At 41.2% G+C, this 22,283-nt stretch overlaps 1 protein-coding gene across 5 annotated transcripts in view; it reads left to right on the top strand.

Moving 5' to 3' along the window:
- afap1l1a (actin filament associated protein 1-like 1a) overlaps positions 1 to 21,962 on the top strand; it is a 31,316-nt gene extending 9,354 nt beyond the window's left edge. For 2 of the 5 annotated variants that reach the window (XM_081611588.1, XM_008419580.2), the window contains 18 exons: positions 11,487 to 11,612; positions 11,938 to 12,021; positions 12,119 to 12,198; positions 12,563 to 12,674; positions 12,875 to 12,967; positions 13,061 to 13,269; positions 13,901 to 14,080; positions 14,185 to 14,265; positions 14,827 to 14,902; positions 15,713 to 15,832; positions 15,927 to 16,138; positions 16,618 to 16,763; positions 16,872 to 16,944; positions 17,370 to 17,472; positions 19,152 to 19,319; positions 20,655 to 20,830; positions 20,911 to 21,036; positions 21,363 to 21,962. In XM_081611588.1, coding sequence (XP_081467714.1) covers positions 11,487 to 11,612; positions 11,938 to 12,021; positions 12,119 to 12,198; positions 12,563 to 12,674; positions 12,875 to 12,967; positions 13,061 to 13,269; positions 13,901 to 14,080; positions 14,185 to 14,265; positions 14,827 to 14,902; positions 15,713 to 15,832; positions 15,927 to 16,138; positions 16,618 to 16,763; positions 16,872 to 16,944; positions 17,370 to 17,472; positions 19,152 to 19,319; positions 20,655 to 20,830; positions 20,911 to 21,036; positions 21,363 to 21,389 — 2,192 coding nt within the window. In that variant the 3' untranslated portion in view covers positions 21,390 to 21,962. Of the gene's footprint in view, positions 1 to 5,454; positions 6,285 to 7,181; positions 10,025 to 11,486; positions 11,613 to 11,937; positions 12,022 to 12,088; positions 12,199 to 12,562; positions 12,675 to 12,874; positions 12,968 to 13,060; positions 13,270 to 13,900; positions 14,081 to 14,184; positions 14,266 to 14,826; positions 14,903 to 15,712; positions 15,833 to 15,926; positions 16,139 to 16,617; positions 16,764 to 16,871; positions 16,945 to 17,369; positions 17,473 to 19,151; positions 19,320 to 20,654; positions 20,831 to 20,910; positions 21,037 to 21,362 lie in introns of those variants that run through there. The other 3 variants (XM_008419578.3, XM_017307265.2, XM_081611589.1) reach the window with 3 other exon arrangements.
- The last annotated feature ends 321 nt before the right edge of the window (positions 21,963 to 22,283 follow it).

Genomic DNA, 22,283 nt, shown 5'->3' with positions numbered 1-22,283 from the left:
TAACTTGCTACTCTGAGCTCATAGAATGAATAAAAGTCAATGTAAAGTCCGAATATGGGTAGAAATACAAACAGGTGTGTGTGTGTGTGTGTGCGTGTGTGTGTGTGCGTGTGTGTGTAGTTCAGTCTCAACATCAAATGGCTAAAGGCTGACTTCCAAAGAAAATAATGATTAAGCAGTTGAGTGCCCAAGCTAATAACTCTTCCACATCATCATCACATAAATCTTCCTGTTAGCTATGAGACTTTCTAAAGTTTTTTTTTTTTTTTTCTCTGGTATGTCGCTCAATGGAGTTTTTCAATTAAAAATATAAGTGTATTACGCCAAAAGGTTGTCCTACAAAGTGACTGCAAGTTAGTTGAATATCACAGTTGACCAATTATTAGCAATGAGGATTCAACGCGAATCTAACCCCTGTTCGACCCTCAAACGGATTAAAACTGCGATAAGGGTTAGTAATTGTGCGGCGGAATGCAGGCCGTTTGCATACAGGATCTTGATAAATGAAAAGGCATTTCAGGGTAAGAAATCTGCTGAATTGTCAGTTTGTAGGTTTGAGCAAAGCATCTGGCTGCTGGTTTCCAAAAAAAACCCCCCCAAAAAAACCATCCAGACTGGAGTAACTCGGACTGCATTCTTGGGCATCTTCCAACATGACAGCATTTTGTGTGTTTGTTCACTTGTATGGGGTCTTTTCTGTATTTTATGATATCCTGAAGCATCTTTCAAAGTTCAATAAAAACAGCAGGGGAGAGAGAGGTTGTTTTTTTTTCCTCTGCAGCTCTTCCAGACAAAATAAGCTTTTCCACATGGTCTCCTCTATCCCTGCGCCAGATTTGTAGTCTGCATTCGGTGTAGTATGTTGATCCTAACATGTTTGTCTAAGAAGCCTGGCCATATGATGAACGCAGCTGCCAAACTATGAGAAAGTAGTTTTCACCCTCGAGGGGGTCAACCTGTATTTGCTCTGAGAAAACTGAGCTTCATTACAATGTCCTCTCTTTTGAAATACAGCTCTAAGCATAACTCGGTCAATGCTATCTAATGTCAGGATCTAAGCAGCGCGATGAGAACGGGGTCACCAGAGACGGTGAAGTTAAAGTGGCGTTGGGTCAGCTGACAGGAAGAGGAAACAGAAGGCCGGGGTTGATAGGTGATGTCATTGGTAGAAGGAGGAAGTGCATCTCTATAGGGGGCACATGGGGCAACCCCATAAGGTTGGCTGATGTAGGAGAGGGAAAGTATTTTCTTGGCATCGAACAGAATGAGAGTCATCTTCAAAGACTCTTCTAAAGGACTCGGAGCAACAATGGGCTCAACATTATAGCTCTGTCAGGTGATTTTCACATACCAGAAAAACAAACTTGCATTGTGATTATTTTTGACCTTGGTTCCTCTCGCAGGATTGTTTCCCAGTGTTTATCCACATCATGTTTTTTCAAGATTTGAAATCCTTGAAGCTTCATTTTCAGACGTCAAATTAAGAAATTGAGCTTTCTCAGCACCTTTATAGTTGGAAACATCACCAGCAATGATGATAAAGGGTTCACTGAAACTTGTCTTTACAGCTTTTTTAAAAAAGATACCTGAAACCAGTCATAAATACAACATTCAAGAACTGTAATCGTTGAATTTAAAACATCATGTTAAGATTATGGTGTTTTATTAAATGCAGTTAAATTGTTTAATTCAGTTCAGAATAACAATACTGTACCAGTCCACGACAAATTTCAGCTGGTTGCAAAACAAATTGGTACAGTTAATTTTCAGTTACAACATTTGATACTATTGCTGATTATCGTGATGGAAATATCAAATATTTGTCATCTCCATGAAAACTTCTAAGTCTGGTGACTGTTACTTTAGTAGTTTTGTTTTTATAAATGCTTTCTTTCCTAAAGTAGAAGTTTGACCTCACAGTGTGACCTTATGGTGACACTTTCAAAGTGATCATGTTAAGAAATGTCTTCCTATTTATTCCTATTGAGATGTTTTACAATGACAATTTTCTTATTTTTAACTTTTTAGGATGCAGCATGAAAATATAGGAAACAAAAAAAGGGGCAAACAGATGTACAACATTTAAAGAATCGAAGACAGAAGGCGTTTATTATGCAGCGAAGAAACGAATGTGCTCATTACCACAAGATGTTATGTGCTAGTAATTATCAGCCAGTTTTGGAAGACATTATGTCATGAAAAATTATATACGAGTGTGAAATGGTTCATTCTGGGGGTATGGTTGTGGTTGGGATTTTCTCAGTGTTGAAATATCAACACAGAATAATTCAGCTTTTGGCTGGGTGAGCTGAAATTTGTGACTGAACTTGCACAACACTGGAAATGAGAGGGATGGATTATGGCATAAGCAGGGGATTGGAATTTGAGATCGCTCTCGGAATGTGGTGTTATTTTCTTGTAGTATTGGATTCCTTTATTTAGTTTTCACTACAAAAATAAGAGAGTCAATGTTTTCCTTCACTTTCATTTGCTGCTAGCCTACAGAGACTCTTAGCTTAGTTTTGAGAAAGACCAATGCTGGGAATAGAGCATTTCGCAGCAATGTTTGGGTGATATATTCCCCAGAGATATTATACATGAGTGTAATTTCATACGAAGATCATAGACTCTGATTGAATGACGTAACAAATGAAAACGCCATATCTGTAGATCTGCTTCTTCTCCAGTTGATGACGTAAATTGCCAAGAAAAATGACGGTCAAGTCATAGTTGCAGTCATTATATTGATATGCATTATCTTTCCAATGAAGCTTCACTGTCTGTGTTTACTTGTGGACTCCGGAGTTATCAGACCTGCAAATGCCCGGACATGTTGACAACCGGCAGAGGAGAGGAGAAAACGTCACCCTCGGGAAATGTCTGGAATCTTAGGGAGAACACTAGAAGGGCATTTCATCAAGAAAGAACAAAGGATATTAAGAGGAGACATGGCTGGCACATGTCTTGATGCAATTAAAAAACTTGGAAGTATGTATGGTTTACCTCATTTTTCTTTGCAAGGTGTCTGCATTCACCTCACTAATCTAAATGATGAAAGAGTGCGATAAGGTTGTGGTTTATAAACTAAGTTAGGATTTCCTTAAATAGTTTTTGCTATCCTGCAGGCATCGTCTACAACCACACAATGCCTCGCAAAAGTATATTTTTCATCATTTTGTTGAATTAAAAATAAAACTTTAGCATAATTAAGATTTTATGTGATTTTTAAAAAAATCACAAAGCGTTAAGCTGCATTGATCTCAGATTTTTTTAAGAAATAAAAATAATAATTAAAAACATGGCATGTTTAAAAACATAAAATAAAATCGCTTAATGAGCAAATACTTTCTACTTTTGTGCCTGTGAGGATTGCTACAGAATTAACAAAGAGGATGAAGCATCAGGAAGACCAATAAACACGGCAGACGGGTCCGGAATAAAGTTGTGGAGAAGTTTAAATCAGAGTTGGATTACTTCCCAAGTTGGGAACGTCCCACATAGAACTGCGAAAACCTGAAAAGAGAAAGGAAATATGAGAAAGCATGCTCCAGTTAGATGATACTAAAATTGAATTTTTTATTTATTTATATATACACTGCTCAAAAAAATAAAGGGAACACTTTAACATTTAAGTGAACACTGAAGTGTTCCCTTTATTTTTTTGAGCAGTATATTTTTTGCATCATGCAAATTGCTGTGTGGTGCAAAAATGACATCCTTATTGAAAATGGCTGTGGTAGCATCATTCTGTCGGGATGGTTTCCTACGGCAGCGACAGGGAAGCCAATCAGAGTTGGAAGGAACCCTGATTGTTCCTGAATGGAATAAAATACTTTCCTAAAAGAAAACCTGTTAGATGCAGCAAAAGACCACAGACTGGAACGAAAAACTCATCTTCTAGCAGGACAATTGCCCAAAACGTACAGCTGGAGCTACAGTGATGTAGTTTATATTAAAGCATTTTCATGTGGTGTGAAGACATTTCTAAAAATTAAATTTCATAAACAGCAAACTTATGCTGTTTATGAAATTTAACATAATCAATAGAACCAATTTGTCGCAACTCTAGTTAGAACAACCGGGATCAAAAACTAAGAGTACGCTTGGCAAAACTTTTAAATTGCTGCTGGCAGATGTTTGCCATCCATTCTGACTGAGCTTGTGCTATTTTGCAGAAAGGACTGGGGGGAGAACAATGACAAAGCTAGAAGAGACATACCACCTTAAGTTTGGGGTCTGTGTAGATGTTCATACCCCGCTATTCAGATTATTTTTTTTGTAAAAGAAATTCTAATAATTTTCCTTAAACTTTTCCGTTTTGCAATACTTTCTTTTAGTCTTTCACAAAACATAGCCCAGTAAAATAGAAGTTATTAGTTGCGACGTGACAAAATGTGAAAAAGTTCAAGGGTTAGAAATAATGTTGCAAGGCACTGGACATACTCCAGCTGCACGGCGGGATTTAGTAAAACCTCATGTAATTTTCAAGCTGTTTTCTGTCCCTCATACAGAAAAAAAATCCTCCCATGTCTCACTTAACCTGAGATAATATTATGCTTGCTCTAGAAAAAAAAAGTAGCAGAGTAATGTTTTTCAGCTGACAAAGAGACTCCCACACATTATTTCTGGACACCACAAGATTGTCAACCTGCTGAGTTCTTTCAAGCCTGGTCAGATTTGGAAGAGTGTGTGTATGCTACATTTCCAAAGATGATAGGAAAGAAAGAGATGTTGAGAAAGACCTAGATGGTACCGTCTTTAAATGTTCCCACAGCAGATTGCTTTAGAGAACCTGTAGTTCTGCTTAAGAAACATTTGAGGTCACCCCAGACCTCTTGGGGTGTGAGATAAAAGGGTGTGAATTTTACAGCCGAGTGTAAACTGCAGTCCTCCTGTTGGCCGATGTGTGATCACAGTTTCACTCGGGAGGTCAGAGTTCACATTTAGTCCCAGAAAGCAGTGGTTTGTCAGGCCGTGACCGAGTGTTGCAGGGTGTGTCTGTTGGATTTGTCGCAGCCAGGGCCGATTTTATTTAAAAAAAGTTGGGAAACGCTATATGCCTCTGGGAAGTTCTGGCTTTTGTACAATTAAATTTTTGGAAACGATCCAGCATCACTCAAAGTACGCAACTCCCACATTGATCCAAAAAAACAGATCCAAGACGAGCCCTTTATTAAATTTCTCTCTCTTTTTGTAGTTATTTTTGTTTGCATCTATGCAGACTTTCAACAACATAGCTACACTCTGTCTAGCCATGGTTTAGCTTGGCTTTAGTTTTATCACTGTGCTCTTCCTCCATTTCTCAAGTTTTATTGCTTGAATAAAACCTCATTAAAGAGGATCAAAAATAACTTAGAAGATGCTAAGCTTAAACCAATAGGAGGATCCTGTTCATATTTGATGCATCTCTCAGTTTTGAAACCGTTCCTACATCAGTCGTAGGACAAAAAACAAAAGAGCCTACAGTTCTAAGAGACAGATTTAACTATGTTGAGGGCTGTTTGTGTAGCTTTAGTGGCTGAGTGAGCGATTGAGGGCAGCATGCTGCGTCATGTTCGGGGCACTTGAATCTGCCTCAGGGCAACAAGTCATCCACGTGGAACTCTCAAAGGTCTACCTACGCTATGCAGAAACGGCTAAACGCTGTCATGTTTAAGTTGATATTTCTTAAAGCGACCAACGTTCATGTTTTCAGATGTAGGGCATTTACTGTCAAAGTGAGTGCTGTTGGAGTTACTTTAATTCAGAGTGGCAGTAACCAGGATATCTGTAGGCTCTTCTGAACTTTTTCGAGTGGTTGGCATTTTGTTTGGATGGTTGGACGGCCATGCTTTGGTTTCAGGTGAAAGAATGTGGAAGAATAAAGAATGTGGGTTAGCTATTAGCAGGCATGTGTGTTTACACAGCAAGCCTTTCCCAGGTGCTATACAATCCCCAGGATTACAGTGGAGGGCAATCCAGCACGCTTACACACACACACACACACACACTGCACCACAATCTCCCTACCCCCCAAAGGAAAAAAAGAGGAGGGTAGACAGAGGGAGGTGGAGAGAGATAACAGATCAGATGGAGGAAGGGAGAGGTAAAGGGAGTGTGAATTCAGCCGACTCGAGCTAACCTCCAAATACAAAGGCTTCATAGAACTGAGTGAAGCTGGAAATCTCTTACCGGACAGTGGAATATCTTGTTTTATTCCTGCAGCTATTTTGTGTATAAGGGAGCTGGTTTGCTTCCTTCTTAATCTTGCAGAATGGTGGGTCTCTCATCCATTGCTGTTGAGGGTAAGTTTTTTGTTACATGTTCTATTTGGCTCATAATTACCATTGCAGGTATATACAGTAAAATGTCAGGATTACAGTTTTGAATAGAAAAGATTTTTAAAGATGTTCCACTTTATTTTAATCCCCAAGTTCCATTGTGTATACCTTAAAAAAATAAAAAACTCATCACTTTGCTTGAAAACTCATAGAGTAAGTGATTTAAACGTACTGGGGAAGCCGCATGTGTGTAAAACCAGGTGGGTGAAATGTTACTGTTTTAATCCACTAAAGCCTCTGTGTGGGTGTGAACTGATGCAGGCAGCGATGTTGTGAAACTGAGTTGATGCTAAATCACTGAAATCTGTGACTTTTGACTCAATGTGACCGTGTTTGTGTTTGCTTTACATGCCACGGAACGTTGTCTCAGCATGAGGTAGATCTTTTAGCATAACGGGGGAGTAGCAAGAAGAAAAAAAATATATATATATATATCTACGTGCACCCAGTTGAGGTCACATTATTTGTTTCATCAAAGTTTGTCGGACATGTTAGCACAGGTGCTGAACTCCCGTTGCCACCCCACGCCCCCACTCAACCTCCTTCCCCTGCAGAGTTTAAACAAAAAAAAGAAAAAAAAAACTCCAGTTGGAAGCTCCTTTTAAAGGCCTGCTCTGTAGTGTTAAACAAACCATTCTCTCTGACTTACAAAAGTGTGCTAGCTCACACAAATACCATGTACTCTTAACAAGCTGAGGAATGTTATTGGTGTTTTACAGCAGTTATAAGGCAAGTGAAAAGGGCTATATGTTTGTGTGCAAACTTAGAAAAACTTTTCAAATTCATGCATTTTCTTTCTTTTTCCTAGTTGCTTAAACAATTAAAGTGTCTTTGACAAACAACAAAACTTAAACTCTTTTTAATCCCCTGCAATGCTTAAGACTCTACTGTGATTCAGTGTTAAGCCTACTTTTGTTTGTATTTTTCTAATTTTATATTTCTACTTTTAGTTTGTTCTCACAAATAAGAATTTTAGACTTCCAATGATGAATAATAATAAAACAACCCCAACAGGTTTAATTTTAATTCCAGAAGCCAGAGCTCCACAACTAACCCTGAATTCAGACTGTATATGGATGTTGTACATATGAACACAAATTTTGTGTGGTAATTTTGACGTCCCCATCTGCAGACTACCCCCCAGTTAAGACTTGCAAGGTAGAGTTTGTGTTTCAATATGGCCGCTTCTCGCATCAACAGATGTGGTGGAAACATGCTTATTTTTACAAGACACGCGTGTAAGAGTGCGTCTTGAAATCAATATTACTTTTAGTGCCTGAAACTGTAAAGACAACAAACTAAATGTAGTGTTTGCTTATGGAAAGTAAAGTTTTACATGATGTTTGTAAGAGGTAATCCAGACAATATGGGTGATACCATCTTGAAATTCTAACTTCCGTCAAATCCGGCACCAAGTTTCAACTAGCTTTCCCAGGTAACTACAGCATAACAAATATATTGCGGATGCCCCATCGCCTTTTAGCGATTGTTTAGTTGGTTTGAGTATTTGGTGGACAAAAGAAATACTGGCAGACAGACTGACTGATGGGCAGGATATGAATTAATTGTAAGTGTCATCATTTGCTTCGTGTCCATCTATTAGATATTGAACTACATCTGATGAATGTAAAATTTAAATAACTTTGACTGACTGAATCTGGATTTGTTTTGTTCTACACTGAATGGAGATTATGTAAACAGTAGTTTAAGATTTATGAAAAATGTAAATGATTTCTAAAAGCATTGGCATTAGACCACTGTAGAATCAGACCAGGATAAATACCACCGTATGGATTACTCCAACCAGGATGAGAATAGTCCACACTGACGACAGATTCTTAAAAACACAACTTGAGATTTATGAAACGCTTTACTAAAATACTTGACTGCAGAGCATCTTGTCAATTGATGAATGTCATCTATGACAAACATTAAACATGTTGATACACCTACGCAGGTCAGATTGTTTTGTTTGAAAACTTCATTCGTCTGAAAATTACCCCAAAATGATTTGTTGCATCACCTGGTGACTAAACATGCAGATTTTTAAACGGAAATAACAGTATTGTTATTTTTATGTCTGTCTCAATTCCCCAGTGGTTTTGGCATTTTAGTCTCTTTTTTGGGGTGGGGGCAGACAAAATTATTCCAACAAACCCTGCTAAAATTTCATGTCCCCCTTGTATAATTATTATCATATCGTTTTCTCTCCTGCGTTGGACATATCTTTAGCAACTTTTTCACCTCTACTTATTAGGAACCCTGCAGTGCCACGCCTGCATGTGTTTCAATCAGGAAATTCACATTTTGTGCAAATTTTGATGATGCACTGTTGCGATATTAAATGGGAACTTATTTTATCCAGTTGTTAGCATGACAGGGGTTTTCCGACTTCCATCTGGAACAGGATAAACACTAAGATCAGAGTTCAGACTTTCAAGTTAAAGTAACTGCAGCAAGATTATGCATTTCAAACCAATAAACTGTTGTTGCAAATATTTAAAGGATTGTACTTGCTATAGATGAATTGTAACCCACGAGTTTGGGTTTGATTCTCATGACATAACCGGCATTGTAGAGGTGGTCTTCAGCATCCCACATGCCAGATACTACAAAATAATTAATCTTTGCTCATTTTGGCACAATTGCATGGGCCCCCTAATCCTCAAATTGAATAATCAGCTTTCTAAAGCACAAGTCCAAATGAAATAGTGAAGTAGATTTATGACTGCGAGCTCCAGTTTTGTGCCAACACCCCTGAAAAGCACTGCTTTGATTTCAGTGTTGTTTGATTTAGTGCTGAGTGGTGTATATTTCAGTTTCTCTGCGCAGCAAGTGAGTCATGCTGTGGAAGAGGTTTTGTCTTTCGCCCGGGTAGGGGAAGTCCAGTGCTGAAGCCAGGATCTAAACAGCTGTAGCAGCTGGCAGGGGGACAATATTCACCAGGCCAAGACATCCCACTCAAAGCAAGCTTCCTTTGCCTCCATGAGCTTCACTTCCTTATTTCCCCTGGGTGAATGGGATCTTAATGAGGAGACATTCCTCGTCGCTGCGTGAATTAATTCCTCGTGCCCAGTTCTCGGAGAGTTTATTACAATGGAAGGAAACCACTCTAAGGTGGAAAGCAGCGTCTTTAAACGGAAACAGACAAACAGACATGCCGGCTATAGATGTTGACTGTGGCCATGGCAGAGCATTGTTAAGCCCATAGGAAGACCCGCCTCAGGAAACTATGTCTGTTTTTAGGGAGTGGGACTTTGAAACGAAGGACGCGCACCGCTGCCAAACAGTAAATATATCTCCCGACTAATAAAAAATGGCAGCTTGTCAGTCTGGATTACATGCAGTGTCACTCTATCAGAGCTAAACATCTGAGAGTCCAAAATTCTGCCAGAATGTATCTGTATACTTTGTACACACAAATAACGGGGGCAGGAATGCCTTTCCTAAAGTTGCAGGCCAGAGTTCACACTGACGCACCGTATTAAATACACAGCTGAAGACTGCCTGTGTTTTTTCTATCTGTGTATGTTAGTTTGGGTGTGCATTTGTGTTGTTCAATGTAACGTTTCTTCTTCTTGGCATACGACCGCCCAGTGAACAAAGACTTTTCTGGCTCAGCAGCTGTCCCGTGTCTGACCCCAGCGAGATGCACGCTTCAGTGGGCCTAACTCGACTGGACTGTGAAAATTAGCCAATTTTGAGTAAGTGAGTGAGAGAATAATATGCAAGGAGTGGGGAAGTCAGCGAAGGTGGTGTTGTAGGCAAGCGACGACCTGTGTCTTGTAATGGTTTGAAGAGTAAAGAAGCATAGAAATGTGCGCGGGTATGCAAAGACTGGCAAAACGGAAGGAGGAGACAATCAGTAGGTCCTTCTTGGTGGTGCTTCCCTGTGGTTTAAGATAAGATAAAACAGAATGTGAACCACATGCAGCAGGTTGCAAAACCTTTTCCCAGAACATCCAGCAGCTGAGGGTTAGTGGGGCAGCTTATTTAAGTTTTAGTCTGAAAACAGAGAGGGGACCGGCCCCCAGCTTTCAGGTCAACACATGATGTGAGTCACATATTCCTTTAATCCGAGTCTTCGTGGGTTACAGAACCAGGAAAGCCTTGTAAAATCCACGAGTATTGCAGGTTACTGTGAGGAAATATTTGTTTTCTTAAAAGAAAGGACAATACTTTTGTTGTCTGCCTCTCCTTTTATTGACCTGCATGTCAGATTCTTTTGTCCAGACCAAAATACTGTTGAACCGCTTGTCATTTCATTTTGTACCAAATCAAAAGGGACTTCCATTGTCTAATTTTGATCAAATTCACTATGTGACTATTTCATGGGCCTTAACCATCTTAATGGTTGGTTTGGGATGGTTATTTGAAGAGAAGCAGATGATTACTTGTAAAGGAAGCAAAAGTTGGAGGGTGAAGAACAGAGCATTTCCAAAGTATAGATTCCTGCAAAATTTCAGATTACATATGAAAGAAAAGCCTTGACTTTGTGTTATACAGATACTTTGGAGGAAAAAGGTTTTCATGTTGTTCAGCATGTGCGTAACATTTGAAGATCATTGGTGGTACACTACCTCTTACCTCCATCCTCTGTCTCAGTAATCCCCGTTTCTCTCTAAGGAACAGTCCAATGCAAAATTAAACTTTTTCGTCAGGTTCATAAAACGGTACTGAAACAAATCACTTTGACAGTTTCGAGTTTGGAGATCTTCGAGAGGAAAGGCCCAGTTTAGTCTTGGATCTCCTTGCTACTAGCTGTTAGCTTTAGCCTCTGTGGGAAATATGAATATAATGTATAAGATATTATCTGCGTATAGTCAATCAATTTCACTTCAAAAATCCCAAATTATCCGTTTAAGAGAGAAAATGCCAAACAACTTAAGATCCACTCATTGTCTGAGTTGATTACCAATTAGCATTGCTTCCTGTCTCTGAAGCCCCCCGTCTGTTTAGTCTGGTCTGACTCTGGGGGAGTCTCTGTGCCGAGACCGCTGATGTATATTGACACTCTGTAAAGCATTGCAACATAAAACTAAAGAGGAGAGAAAGCCCCCAACGAAATCCTGTGGGTTTGTTTAGACTTGTCCGTCTGATCTTTGCCCTCTCTGCTCCTGAACTGATGTCTTGCCTGCCATGACCTTTCACTCCGTCCTTGTGCAGCAGTGGAGGTGCTGGTTAAGGAGCTGGGTGTGCTGCTGAAGATGCTGGACCAAGAGAACCTCAGCATGTCGACCCAGGAGAAGAAAACCTCAGTGAGGAACCTTTTACAGCAGATCCAAACTTCAGGTCAGAGAGGAGAAGACACAGATAAATGGGGTTATTGAAAGTGTGTGATGTTGACATGTTGTTTTGTATTTTATTTGCATATTAGTGAAAACAGATTTTAAGTATCTTGGTGTATGTTGTTAGGCAAAACTGATTTTTATTAAATCTCAAATGTTATTGAATGATAAACATGTTTAAAAATGTGAGAATTTTTTATGGGATTCTTTTTCCATTTGATTTTTTTGGTTCAAGTCACGTGTAATCTCATCAGGGATTGGTGTGCCTGCTCTCATTGTTTGGTGAATCAACAATTAATGTTTTTTTTTTTGTTGATTCCGTCATCTAGAGTCGGGACCAGACTACATCTATGTCAACTCTTCCGTGTACAAAAACGGGACGAGTTTTGTTGAGTCTTTGTTTGAGAAATTTGGTGAGTCGTACACATCCTTGTATTTGAGCTGCTCCAGATGTCTGGTATGATTTTTTTTTTTTTTGAGTTTGAATGTAAATGTTCTACTGTTTTCCAGACTGCGAGCTCGGAGACCTTAAGGAAGTCACGGATTATCTGAAAGATGACAAAAACTCACAAGATGACACTTTAAAACAGGCAAGCTAACCCATCCAAAATAAAATCACTGGCGTTGTAGTTAACGGATGTGTCAGCTGTTGGGTAAAACAAAAAACTTAGTCTCTAGGTTTAACTTTGCAGGTTCTCTTAATGACTTACGAATACAAAGCGGTGAAATATGTGGATTCTGCCGGATCTGTGTGGGATTTTCCCATGTTCACAGACTCATCAGTCTTACATGATGTTGGAAAACTGAGGATTAAAAGGTCCACCCATGTGTCTAATTTATGGAAATCGTTTACTGCTGAGGTTTACATCCTGCAACCCTTTGGCTTTGAAAAAGCAGAAACTTGGCAATGAAAGAAACATGACTTTGTTTATGTTTATGTGTCTGCATTCGCAGAGCTGTACAGACTGCCCTCCCCCGCTACCCACAACGCCTCCTCCTGAGGAGTACTACGAAGAGGCCGTGCCCCTTAGTCCTGGCATGGCTCCTGAGTACATAATCACACGAGGTCAGCATGCTGAAGACTGAACTTGGTGACTTCTGGTGTCGGGTTTTCTGTAGAAAGCCTCCTAGTCAGTGCCGACGATTTGAAACGATCTGCATATGCCCATATATCACGTTGTCCCAAACATAATTACAAAGCGCAAGTTGGATTTAAGTGGATAAAGATGCAGTGAGTGAGTTGGATGTCGTGTCATCTATTTTCAGACAGGCCCAGCCCTCCCAACTCTATCGACGACGTCTATGAAGATACCGACAACCACTACCCGGCATCCATTAATTTGCAACGCAAAAACTCCTGTGAGCAAGAAAACCCATCAGATAATCCCAGTTTCTCGTACTTCTATTTCACCCAGTTAAAGCATCCTGTATTGTCTCCGCCCGCTCCTTCAGACAACGACTCGGACGCTCTGAGCAGTTCCTATGAATCGTACGAGGAGGACGAAGAGGAGCGGAGCCCCGGCGTCACTCATCAGTGGCCGTCAGACGAGAGCAACATGCCTCCCGTCAGAGACTGCCGCATATGTGCTTTCCTGTTGCGCAAGAAACGCTTCGGTCAGTGGGCCAAGCAATTCACCGTTATCCGAGAAAACAGACTACAGGTGAGCGCCTCAAAGTCATGTGAGCTACGTGGCAAACAAGAGTGACAAAACAATTCAGTGTCTTTATATGCAACGTTTGTGCCTCAAGAGACTTTCATCTCTGGTTGCATTGAGAGGTGAATCTAGACGACACTTTCAGATTTGTAATTTTTTTTTAAAAATGTAAAGAGTTTTCTTCTTCACATTTATGTACTACTTTGTGTTGGTCTACCCAGTGGCGCAACTACACATTATTCAGGTGGATGCGAAAACATACATCGGCGCCCCCCCCCCCCTCCCCCCGACCGAGGGAAGGAACGTCAGGGAGTGACGCTCAGTCAGTCTCTCCCCCCCCACCCCGAGGAGACGATACGTGAAGTGTAAAACTCGCTACATTTACCTCGTTATGTGCGCGAGGTGAAGGAGCGTGAGGCGCGCAAAAAAGTGTACGGGAAAACATCATCGGCGCGCCGCACCCTCCAGACGGGGTTTTGGCGCCCCCTCTGGTGCTGCGCCCCTATGCGTTGCATACCCTGCACACCCACTTTTTGCGCCACTGGGTCTACCTACCTCATAAAATCCCACTAAAACACATTACGGTTGTAATGTTAACGGATATTGCTAAGCACTGCTTGTGTCCTCCTTCCTGCAGTGCTATAAGAACTCCAAAGACACGTGTCCCTATGTGGACCTCCTGTTGCCCCAGTGCTCCGTCGTCTACGTTCCTAAGGACATCAAAAAGAAGCACCATGAGCTGAGGTTCACCTTACCGAATGGAGATGGACTGGTGCTGGCAGTTCAAAGCAAGGAGCAGGCTCACAAGTGGCTAAAGGTAAATGCTACCTTTTTTTGCGGCAAGCGTCGTTTTGAGAATCCAGCTTCCTCTCATCCCTGAAGGAACACATGACTATGCTATAATGTAAAAACTCCCAATAGGTCGTCCGACAGGCGAGCGGTCAAAGCGTACCCGAGGAAGCCACGTCTCCCGTCACTCAGAGGAAACACGAGCTTGACAAGGTGAGGATGTTCACTCTCCACCTTCCCTGTCATTTTTATTCCGAAGGTGTAATTACGCAGCCGAGGTGAGGAAAAGTTTGATTCAAGTAGCAATTGTGCTGTCACCATCAATTTTTCTAAACAGTTGTTTGGCTTAGCCCAGCGTGCCGCGATGCCTGTACTTGGCTCGCAAAAGGAAGAGGAGATGCGCGACATAATTAGGTGTTAAGGCAACAATGACAGAGGTGGCAGTGAGTCAGCCTTCGAACATTCGCTGAAGCTTACATAAAATTGTCAGTACAGTAACTACAAACGCCTCTAACAGAAACACCGATGACACGTGATGAGAGGGAGGGACAAAAAAAAAAGAAGATGGTAGGTCGGTTTGCCTTTGTGTTTCATGGGTATTACTTTGATTCTGAAAGAAACCAGCGGCAAAGACGCTGGCTGGCTTTCAGCATGATAAATCCGAAGTGTTTTTAAACACGTGTTGACCGGATTCACTCTCGCCGAGTGACCTGCGGTGGGATTCAGACGGTGTTGGTGAAAGCCTGAAACTGTGATTGTATTGTTCCTCCACAGAGGTTGTCCGTAGACAGAAACACATCTGATTCAGACAGCGTGGGCGTTTCAGCAGGAGAGAATAGCAAAGAGAATGGTGAGAAATTTCTTCCCGAGTTGCTCGGTTTAAGCTGCATCTTGTAAAGGTTTTCATACTCCTTGAACACTTTTCATGTCAGAACCACAAACTCCAGTGGATACTAATGAGACTTGATGTGATAAGATAACATTAGGTAGCTCACAATGTTTCACAAATTAAAGCCTGACAACTGGAGCATGCATTTTTAGTACTTTTTTTTAGGTGATACCCCTAAATTAAAGTTCACTGAGCACTAGTAAGTGCAATATCCAAATATTTACAAGATGTTGTAAAATTTCAAACCTAGCAAGATATGGTCAAAAGCAGAGGCTCATGGTAATTCTGAAAGAGCTGCAATGTTCCACATCTCAAGTGGGAGAGTCTTTCAATGTGGCAACTATTGGTCAGACACTCAGAGTCCAGCCTTTATGGAGAGAAGGCATAAAGAAAGTTTCAAGAAAGCCAGAAGAAGTCAGCTCATGTCTACAGAGGACACGGCAAACATTTTGAAAATGGTACTGAAGTTAGATGAGACCAAAATGTAACGTACTCCATTCAAACTGACTGAGCGAGATTACAAGGAAGTGGTATCCATACATGCCAAGCTCAACGAGAAGTACCTGAAAAAGGCAGCACAAACTTGTCCAACAATTTGACTCTAGCGAGGTTGAATAAAAACGCATGCCATACCTTTTGATTTTAGGATTTCCTTTTATAAAATCTTTTGAAGGTCAGATGTCCTTTTTCTTTCTTTTTGCAAGATTCTGTTTAAAAGCACGTTGGTGCATGTTTCCTTTTTTTTTTTTACAAGCTAAAATTTTGATTTAGTTAAGGTGAAGCGGGGCGCATTCGCTGCAGGAAAGAAGATCACACGCATCATCAGCTTTTCCAAGAAGAAGTCGTCACGGTCGGGTGACTCCCGGACATCCTACGGTGACCCTCGACAAGGTAAGAGTCTCGATCCGCTCTCAGACTCTCGATCTCACACATTCCCAAACAATTTATTTCTCCCCCCCTTTTTTTTTTTTAACCAAAAACACAGGCTACTTGTTGGTGCTGGTCAACCAGGTATGGAGAGAGCACTGGTGTTGTGTGTGCAGAGGCTCCCTGCACTTCTATCACGACCGGGGAGACCCACGGATCTCCCTGCCGACTCTGCCGCTGAACGGCTGCGAGGTGGTCCCCGGGCTTGGACCCAAACACCCCTTTGCCTTCCGCATCATGAAGGACAGCACAGAGATGGTAGCTCTAGAGGTAAAACTCTTAACACAACTGCACGGATGAGCAGACGATGTAGCAGGCATGCCTTATTAAAAACGGTTCACACGGACAACCGCGTGGAAAATCGTGGCCTTTTTCTAAAAAAAAGAAAAAAAACCTCTTAAAATAGTTGAGCTTTCCGTTCATGCATTTGTTCTCGCGAGTCTCAGGTTGGCCAACGCCAGACAGATGTTGTCACTTAAAAAGTCCTGATGAACTCAAACTATGTTCGTATGAGCAGCATGTTTGGGTGGAGTGGGTGGAGACACCAAACCAAACTTTAAAAAAAAAAAAAGCTAAATATTTGACTACGACGAGGATAAATAGACAAACTTTTTATTATAACATTTTTTTGCACATTTATTTGTATAAAAACCAGTCCGTCTCCTCCCTAAAGAAATAAATAACTCGGTGAATTATGTTGTATTGATTAAACTTGTTACAACTTCAGAAACATCCTGTGTTGTTGTCAGGCGAGCAGCTCTGATGAGCTTGGACAGTGGCTCGGCGTCATCCTCGCGGAAACGGGCTCTGCCACCGACCCCGAGTCCCTGCACTACGACTACGTCGACGTGGAAACCATCGCACACATTCGGGATGCCGCTCGAAATTCCTTCCTGTGAGTGAGATGTTTAGGATATTTGAGACGGTTCAGAGGAGAGAGGAGTGTTTTGACCTCCTTCTGGCCTTTTCCTCCCTCCCTCCCTCCCTTTTTCTCCGGTCCTAGGTGGGCTACCTCCTCCAGCAGCACCTCCACCGATTCCAGGACGTACGACGAGGTCCCTACTGAGGACACGCAGGTGGGGCAGGCACATTCTTTGAGTTAAACAGAAACTTATGGCTGAATGTTTTACTTTGATGCGATTAGACTGCAGTGTCTGTAAATGTGTGCAGCTGTTGTGGGCCATCTCTATTTAAATGAAAGGAACTTAAATACATAGACAGTGGTCTATTTCATGCCTTTTTAGATTCCAGGGGTAGAATAAAATGACTGCAAGGGAAAAGGTCAGGCTTTGTAGAACATAAACTCCTCTCTTGATCTCACCTGCACGGAGTATGAGACATACCCTTCACCACTTCTAGCTAATTACATACATGACTCTGCGTTTTCTTATCGATATTGTACTTTGATGTTACTAGGTCTGTGGTTCTGAAATTTCTTTCCTCGCTCTCCTCTTATTCTTCTACATGCCATCCATCCCTTCCTCCTCTCTCCTCCACCCAGTTAAAGGAGAAATTACGCAATCAAGGGAAGCGACACTCGAGTTACTCCCACAGCGACTTCCACCAAGACAAGTCACTGGCCTCCCTGAAGCGAACGGGCTCAAGTAGGTGCATCTGGTCTGTTGTTTCATAGATATTCAAGGAGAATGGAGAGAGATTTGTTTGTTAGATTAAAAGTAAGTGTCAAGGTTCCAAAATGGTCTTGAAAACACGCGTTTACCCATTTTCCGACCCTGGATAATGATGCATTAGTTGATAATGATTTGGAGAAACAGACCTAACGTTTGAGATATTAGAGACTTTTTAGTTTCTGACAATAAAACTAAGACATTCTCCAAAATGGCACAGCAATACATTAAAAATAAAACCTTGAATATATTAACTCAATCTCAAACTTCTTGAGTTTATGGTGGTTATTTCACTTTTAGCATTACCTACATTGGCCCTAATGCTCTGCCACACTTCAGTGACTTTGAAGCATTTATTAATAGGGATTTTTTTTTTTTTCATCTTTAACTGGGCTCCAGTTTGACTGATGAGGATTTTCTGCTGACAGCTGATTAAGACTCGGCATTTCAGATTAGAGTATTGCGTCATACCAATTACAACCGGACCGCACACGTTATATTTGTGTGCGCAAACTTTGCAAGTAAAGCTAATTCTGATTATGAGATGATAAAATTATTGCAACAAATGACTAAACATGTAACGTCTCCAAACTAAAGCAGCAAAATTGCTACAATAGCACCAATGTTTGTAAGCCGTCATCTTCAAATTATTATGGACATTGTTAAATAAATAACAATGTTGTTGGATTAAAATCTTTTTCATCTCGACCTGAATCGTGGATAAATTGCGAACTTTGAATACCCTCGGAAACACACACACGCACACACACACACACACACACACACACACACACACAAAAGGCTGGTTTTTTCATCATGACTTTTCAGATAATCGGTGTCAGCACTTTTTTGCAGAATACACAATTCCACAATATTTTTACACGCTATTTTTTCAGCTTTACACCCACCCACGGTGTCCATGTGTCACTCCAGAGACTAGAAAACGAATTAAAAAGAAATAATGCAGATGTTTCCTGTTAGCATGCTGCAGTTACATTTCACAGTGGAGTCAGAGATCCCGTTTCTCTTGTGCGTTTGCGGGCTCACACTCTCTGCACGCTCCTTCTAGTGTCGAGCCAGTTTGCTGACAGCCCTGTAATTTAAAGCCCCCATCTGCCTGGATATTTCTTCTTTCTCTGTTGATCCCTTTCTCGTTTTCCACCGGTGATCTCCCCTTTTCTCTCGCCCTCTCCCAAATGCCTTGTTGTGTCATTAGCTTTACAAGTGGAGCAGATTAGCGTTTCTGGTTTGCAGAGCGTTCGCGCCGCTGCTTCTCCCCAACATGTGAAAAGAGCTCTGCACTTTTAATGACTGAGAACTTTAGGATGTAACCGGAGATTTATTGGACCGCTCTCATTAGATGTGCCGTCTCACCTCCTGACCTCCCCGCTCTGTGTGAGTCGCCGTGTTATTTCTTCTTCACGCGTCGTCTGATCGCTCCCTAAATAAAGTCTTGATCACAAAGAAAGATGAAACCAGCACATTAAACTTACTTAGCTGTGCAACCCTCGCCCGTATCACCACGAAAAGAATAAATAAATAAACAGCGCAGTAATAATCAGACGGGGAGATGCGTTGCTGTCTGGGCCTTTTCTCCTTTTTTCCCACAACCCCTGCACGTCTGCTGACCCCACTCACCTTTTGCTCCCACCCAGATACCAACCCATATGGACGGTATGGGAAAACACGAGCGGAGGAAGATGCCAAGCGTTACCTCAGGGAAAAAGAAGAGCTGGAAACGGAGCGGGACGGAATACGGCATGCGCTGGTGACGCTCCGACAGCAGAAGAGAGAAGTGAAGGAAGAGCTGAAGGTGGCTTCAGGTGAGGAGATGAATAAACAACAGGAAAACAGAAATGATGCATAAATCATTTTCAGTTTCACCCGTGGTCTCTAAATGATCACCAGGACTCATTAGCTAAAATTTGTTAGAATACTATTACATATGTATATACAATATACATCGTCACCCTTGATTAAGATATGTAAAAATGTCCTTAAAAAAATCATCTGTTGCAGGACATTACAGTTTTGTGATCAAATTTAATTTGAGTACATTTATTCTTGGTGCAACCTTCTTTTGTGAACGAGACAGCTCTTCATTTTCTCCTGTAATGTTTCACAAAACCGGAGCCTGCAGAGCGCAAAGCGTGACCTTTGACATGGTTTCTCTTTATTATCCAAAGTCCTGGCTCTAGCTACCGTCTCATATTCAGCTCACCTTCTGGTTTTCTCCAGGATTTCAGTTTAACCACAGAGATGGCTATGAAATGGTCTTGGCTTTGTTTCTTGAGGGTCGTTCTGTATTGATGACTGCAGTCCCCTGACAGTTTCGAGTTTTTGTTTTTTTCTGCTCACTGTGAATCTCAGCTGTCTTCATTTTAAATTTTTTTTTAATGCTTGTTTTGATTGATGTCACAGAAAGTTTGGATGAGTAGTTGTTCACCGGTAGACATGTTCAAACTTAAAAAGACACATCTGACTTGTGGAACATTAAAGAAACAATTCCTGACAGTTTGATCAATTCATTGAACCACGTATCATGAAGTGATTCAGTTATATTTATTTCAGATGTATTTTTAAGGGAACCAGTAATTGTGGAATCAGGAGCTTTGGTGAAACACATTGAATTTTTTTCAATCAACAAATGGAATGGGAATTGGATGAAATAATTATATATATATATATAGAGAGAGAAATCATCAGTTTGAGATTATACTACTGCAATAAATGATGAAATCTATGCAAGGCGTCTTTCAGTAATTGTGAAGGGTTCTTTCCAGCTCCTCTGTGTTTTTGATCCTGGTTTCTGACCACTGTTACACGAGGGTCATGTGAAAGGAAAATGCCCCCCAGTGAGACAAATACAACTATTACTTGTATTAAAAACAACAACATGGTTATGAAAATGTCTCCCTTGTCTAATTAATCAATTTCCTGTGATCCCTGCGGTATGCTGCTGTCGCTGACAGAGGGGAGCATTCAGACATGTTCACTGGATGCATTACTCTCCAAATGCAGGAAATAAAATAACAAGCACCATCTCATCTTGGTGCCAGCTCAGTATCTTAAAAGATGTGAAAGTAGTTTCTTCAGTGAGACGGTTACAATTTTAAAGATAACTTAAATGTAAAAAGTACGTGGTTTTTGTGGAGCAGAGAGGAGAAAGTCCTTACTGGAGAAGCGCGCGTCCCAGCTGGAGGAGGCTTGCAAGGCCAAAGAGGCCGAGAGGGTGGACCTGGAGCTCAGACTGACGCAGGTCAAAGAAAACCTGAAGAAGAGTCTGGCAGGCGGAGCGCTGGGCGCACCTGCGGAGGCCAGGCCACCTGCCAAGGTAGATCTGTCCGTCTGTGCGGAAAGACGGAGCTCTTTCACCTTGCAGTCTTTTTTTATTTACTTCTCAACTTCTCTCAGGAGTCCGGCAAAAAAATCCAGAATTCCTACAGTGACTCTTTACCAGTGAACTGCGCCGCAGAGATGCGAAAGAGGCCGCCGTCGATTTGTGCGTCCTCTGCTGGGACCGTCATGCAGAAGGCAAAGGTGAGGATGTCGATTAGATTTCTGTTACGCTTACAGAACAGTTAATCAGTCTATCACTTTACTTCGTTTTTTGCTCCAAAACAAACAAAATCCATTTTTTTCAGTGGCCTGGTCAGAGGCTAGACTTAAATCTGACTCAGTTGTTGTAGCGTAACATCAAACAGACTGGTCATGGTAAAAAACAAAAACTGTCTGGTGTGGCTTAATTCTGTTTTTCTAATCTGTTTAGTCATATTTAGACTCTTGTAATTTGTGATACGTTACCCCAAGACACACGATAAGGTAAATAAAACTAACTCGTTCCTCTTTGTGTTCTTTTCCTGCAGGAATGGGAGTTAAAGAAAAGAATCTAGGAGAGATTTTGATGGAAAATACTGAAGTAAATGGATATCACAGGGTGTGACTTTTTCCCACCTTCTTTCTTTATCAGGTTCCCCCCCCATCCCCCAAAGGTTTTCCATTCTGACATTTAGGACTTGTGTTGAAAGCAATACATAAATCAGCCAGCAGGTGGAGCTACATTTCCACTGGATATTTGCTCTTTTCAGCCCTGAAACGGTCGGCGTGGAATATGCTACTCGGACTCTTCACTCACTGCATCTGTGTATTTTCATTGTCTTGATGGCACTGAATGCATCAAGGAAGAAAAGAAAGAAAGAAGGAAAGAAAGAGAGAGAGAATCTATGTGACAAAGGCACAAGAGACGTGTACTGAAAGCAGAAGGAAGTGCATGAAATGTGGAGTTGGAAGGCACAGACGGTTGCAGCACCACAAATGATAACAGTGAGACGGTGTGCAGGCCAAACCTGACTAATGTGATATTTTTGGAAAGAGTTTTACCATGAGGTGCCTTTTCATACAGCGGCATGTATTTTTATTTGTTTTCTTCATGTACATAGCGAACTACAACTACTGTTTCTGTTTCATTCTGCGTCAGACTTTCACCGTCATGCAACAAAAACAGCATTGCGCAATAGTTTTAGACACTAAGAGTTGGTGGTCATTAGATTATTTTATTATTATTCTATTAAAGTCCCTGGCCACACTGATTTGGCTCAAGCAGTGACCTACATTTACTTGAACCCTTTTTGTAGGTAACTGAATGACTAACATAGCGGTGCTACTCTGTGATCTATTCCTTTTTTTGTCATTTAAATGCTTTCTGTCAACTTTTGCACTTTATGTAAACCTGGATGAGGGACTAATAAATTTGCTTTTCACTGTACAAGCAGTTGTTTTTTTTTAAC

The sequence above is a fragment of the Poecilia reticulata genome, chromosome 10 (genome assembly GCF_904066995.2).
Source record: "Poecilia reticulata chromosome 10, P_reticulata-male-v2, whole genome shotgun sequence".
Classification (NCBI taxonomy): domain Eukaryota; kingdom Metazoa; phylum Chordata; class Actinopteri; order Cyprinodontiformes; family Poeciliidae; genus Poecilia; species Poecilia reticulata.
The sequence above is the reverse complement of the archived record's forward strand: the minus strand, read 5'-3'. Positions and strand labels throughout refer to the sequence as shown.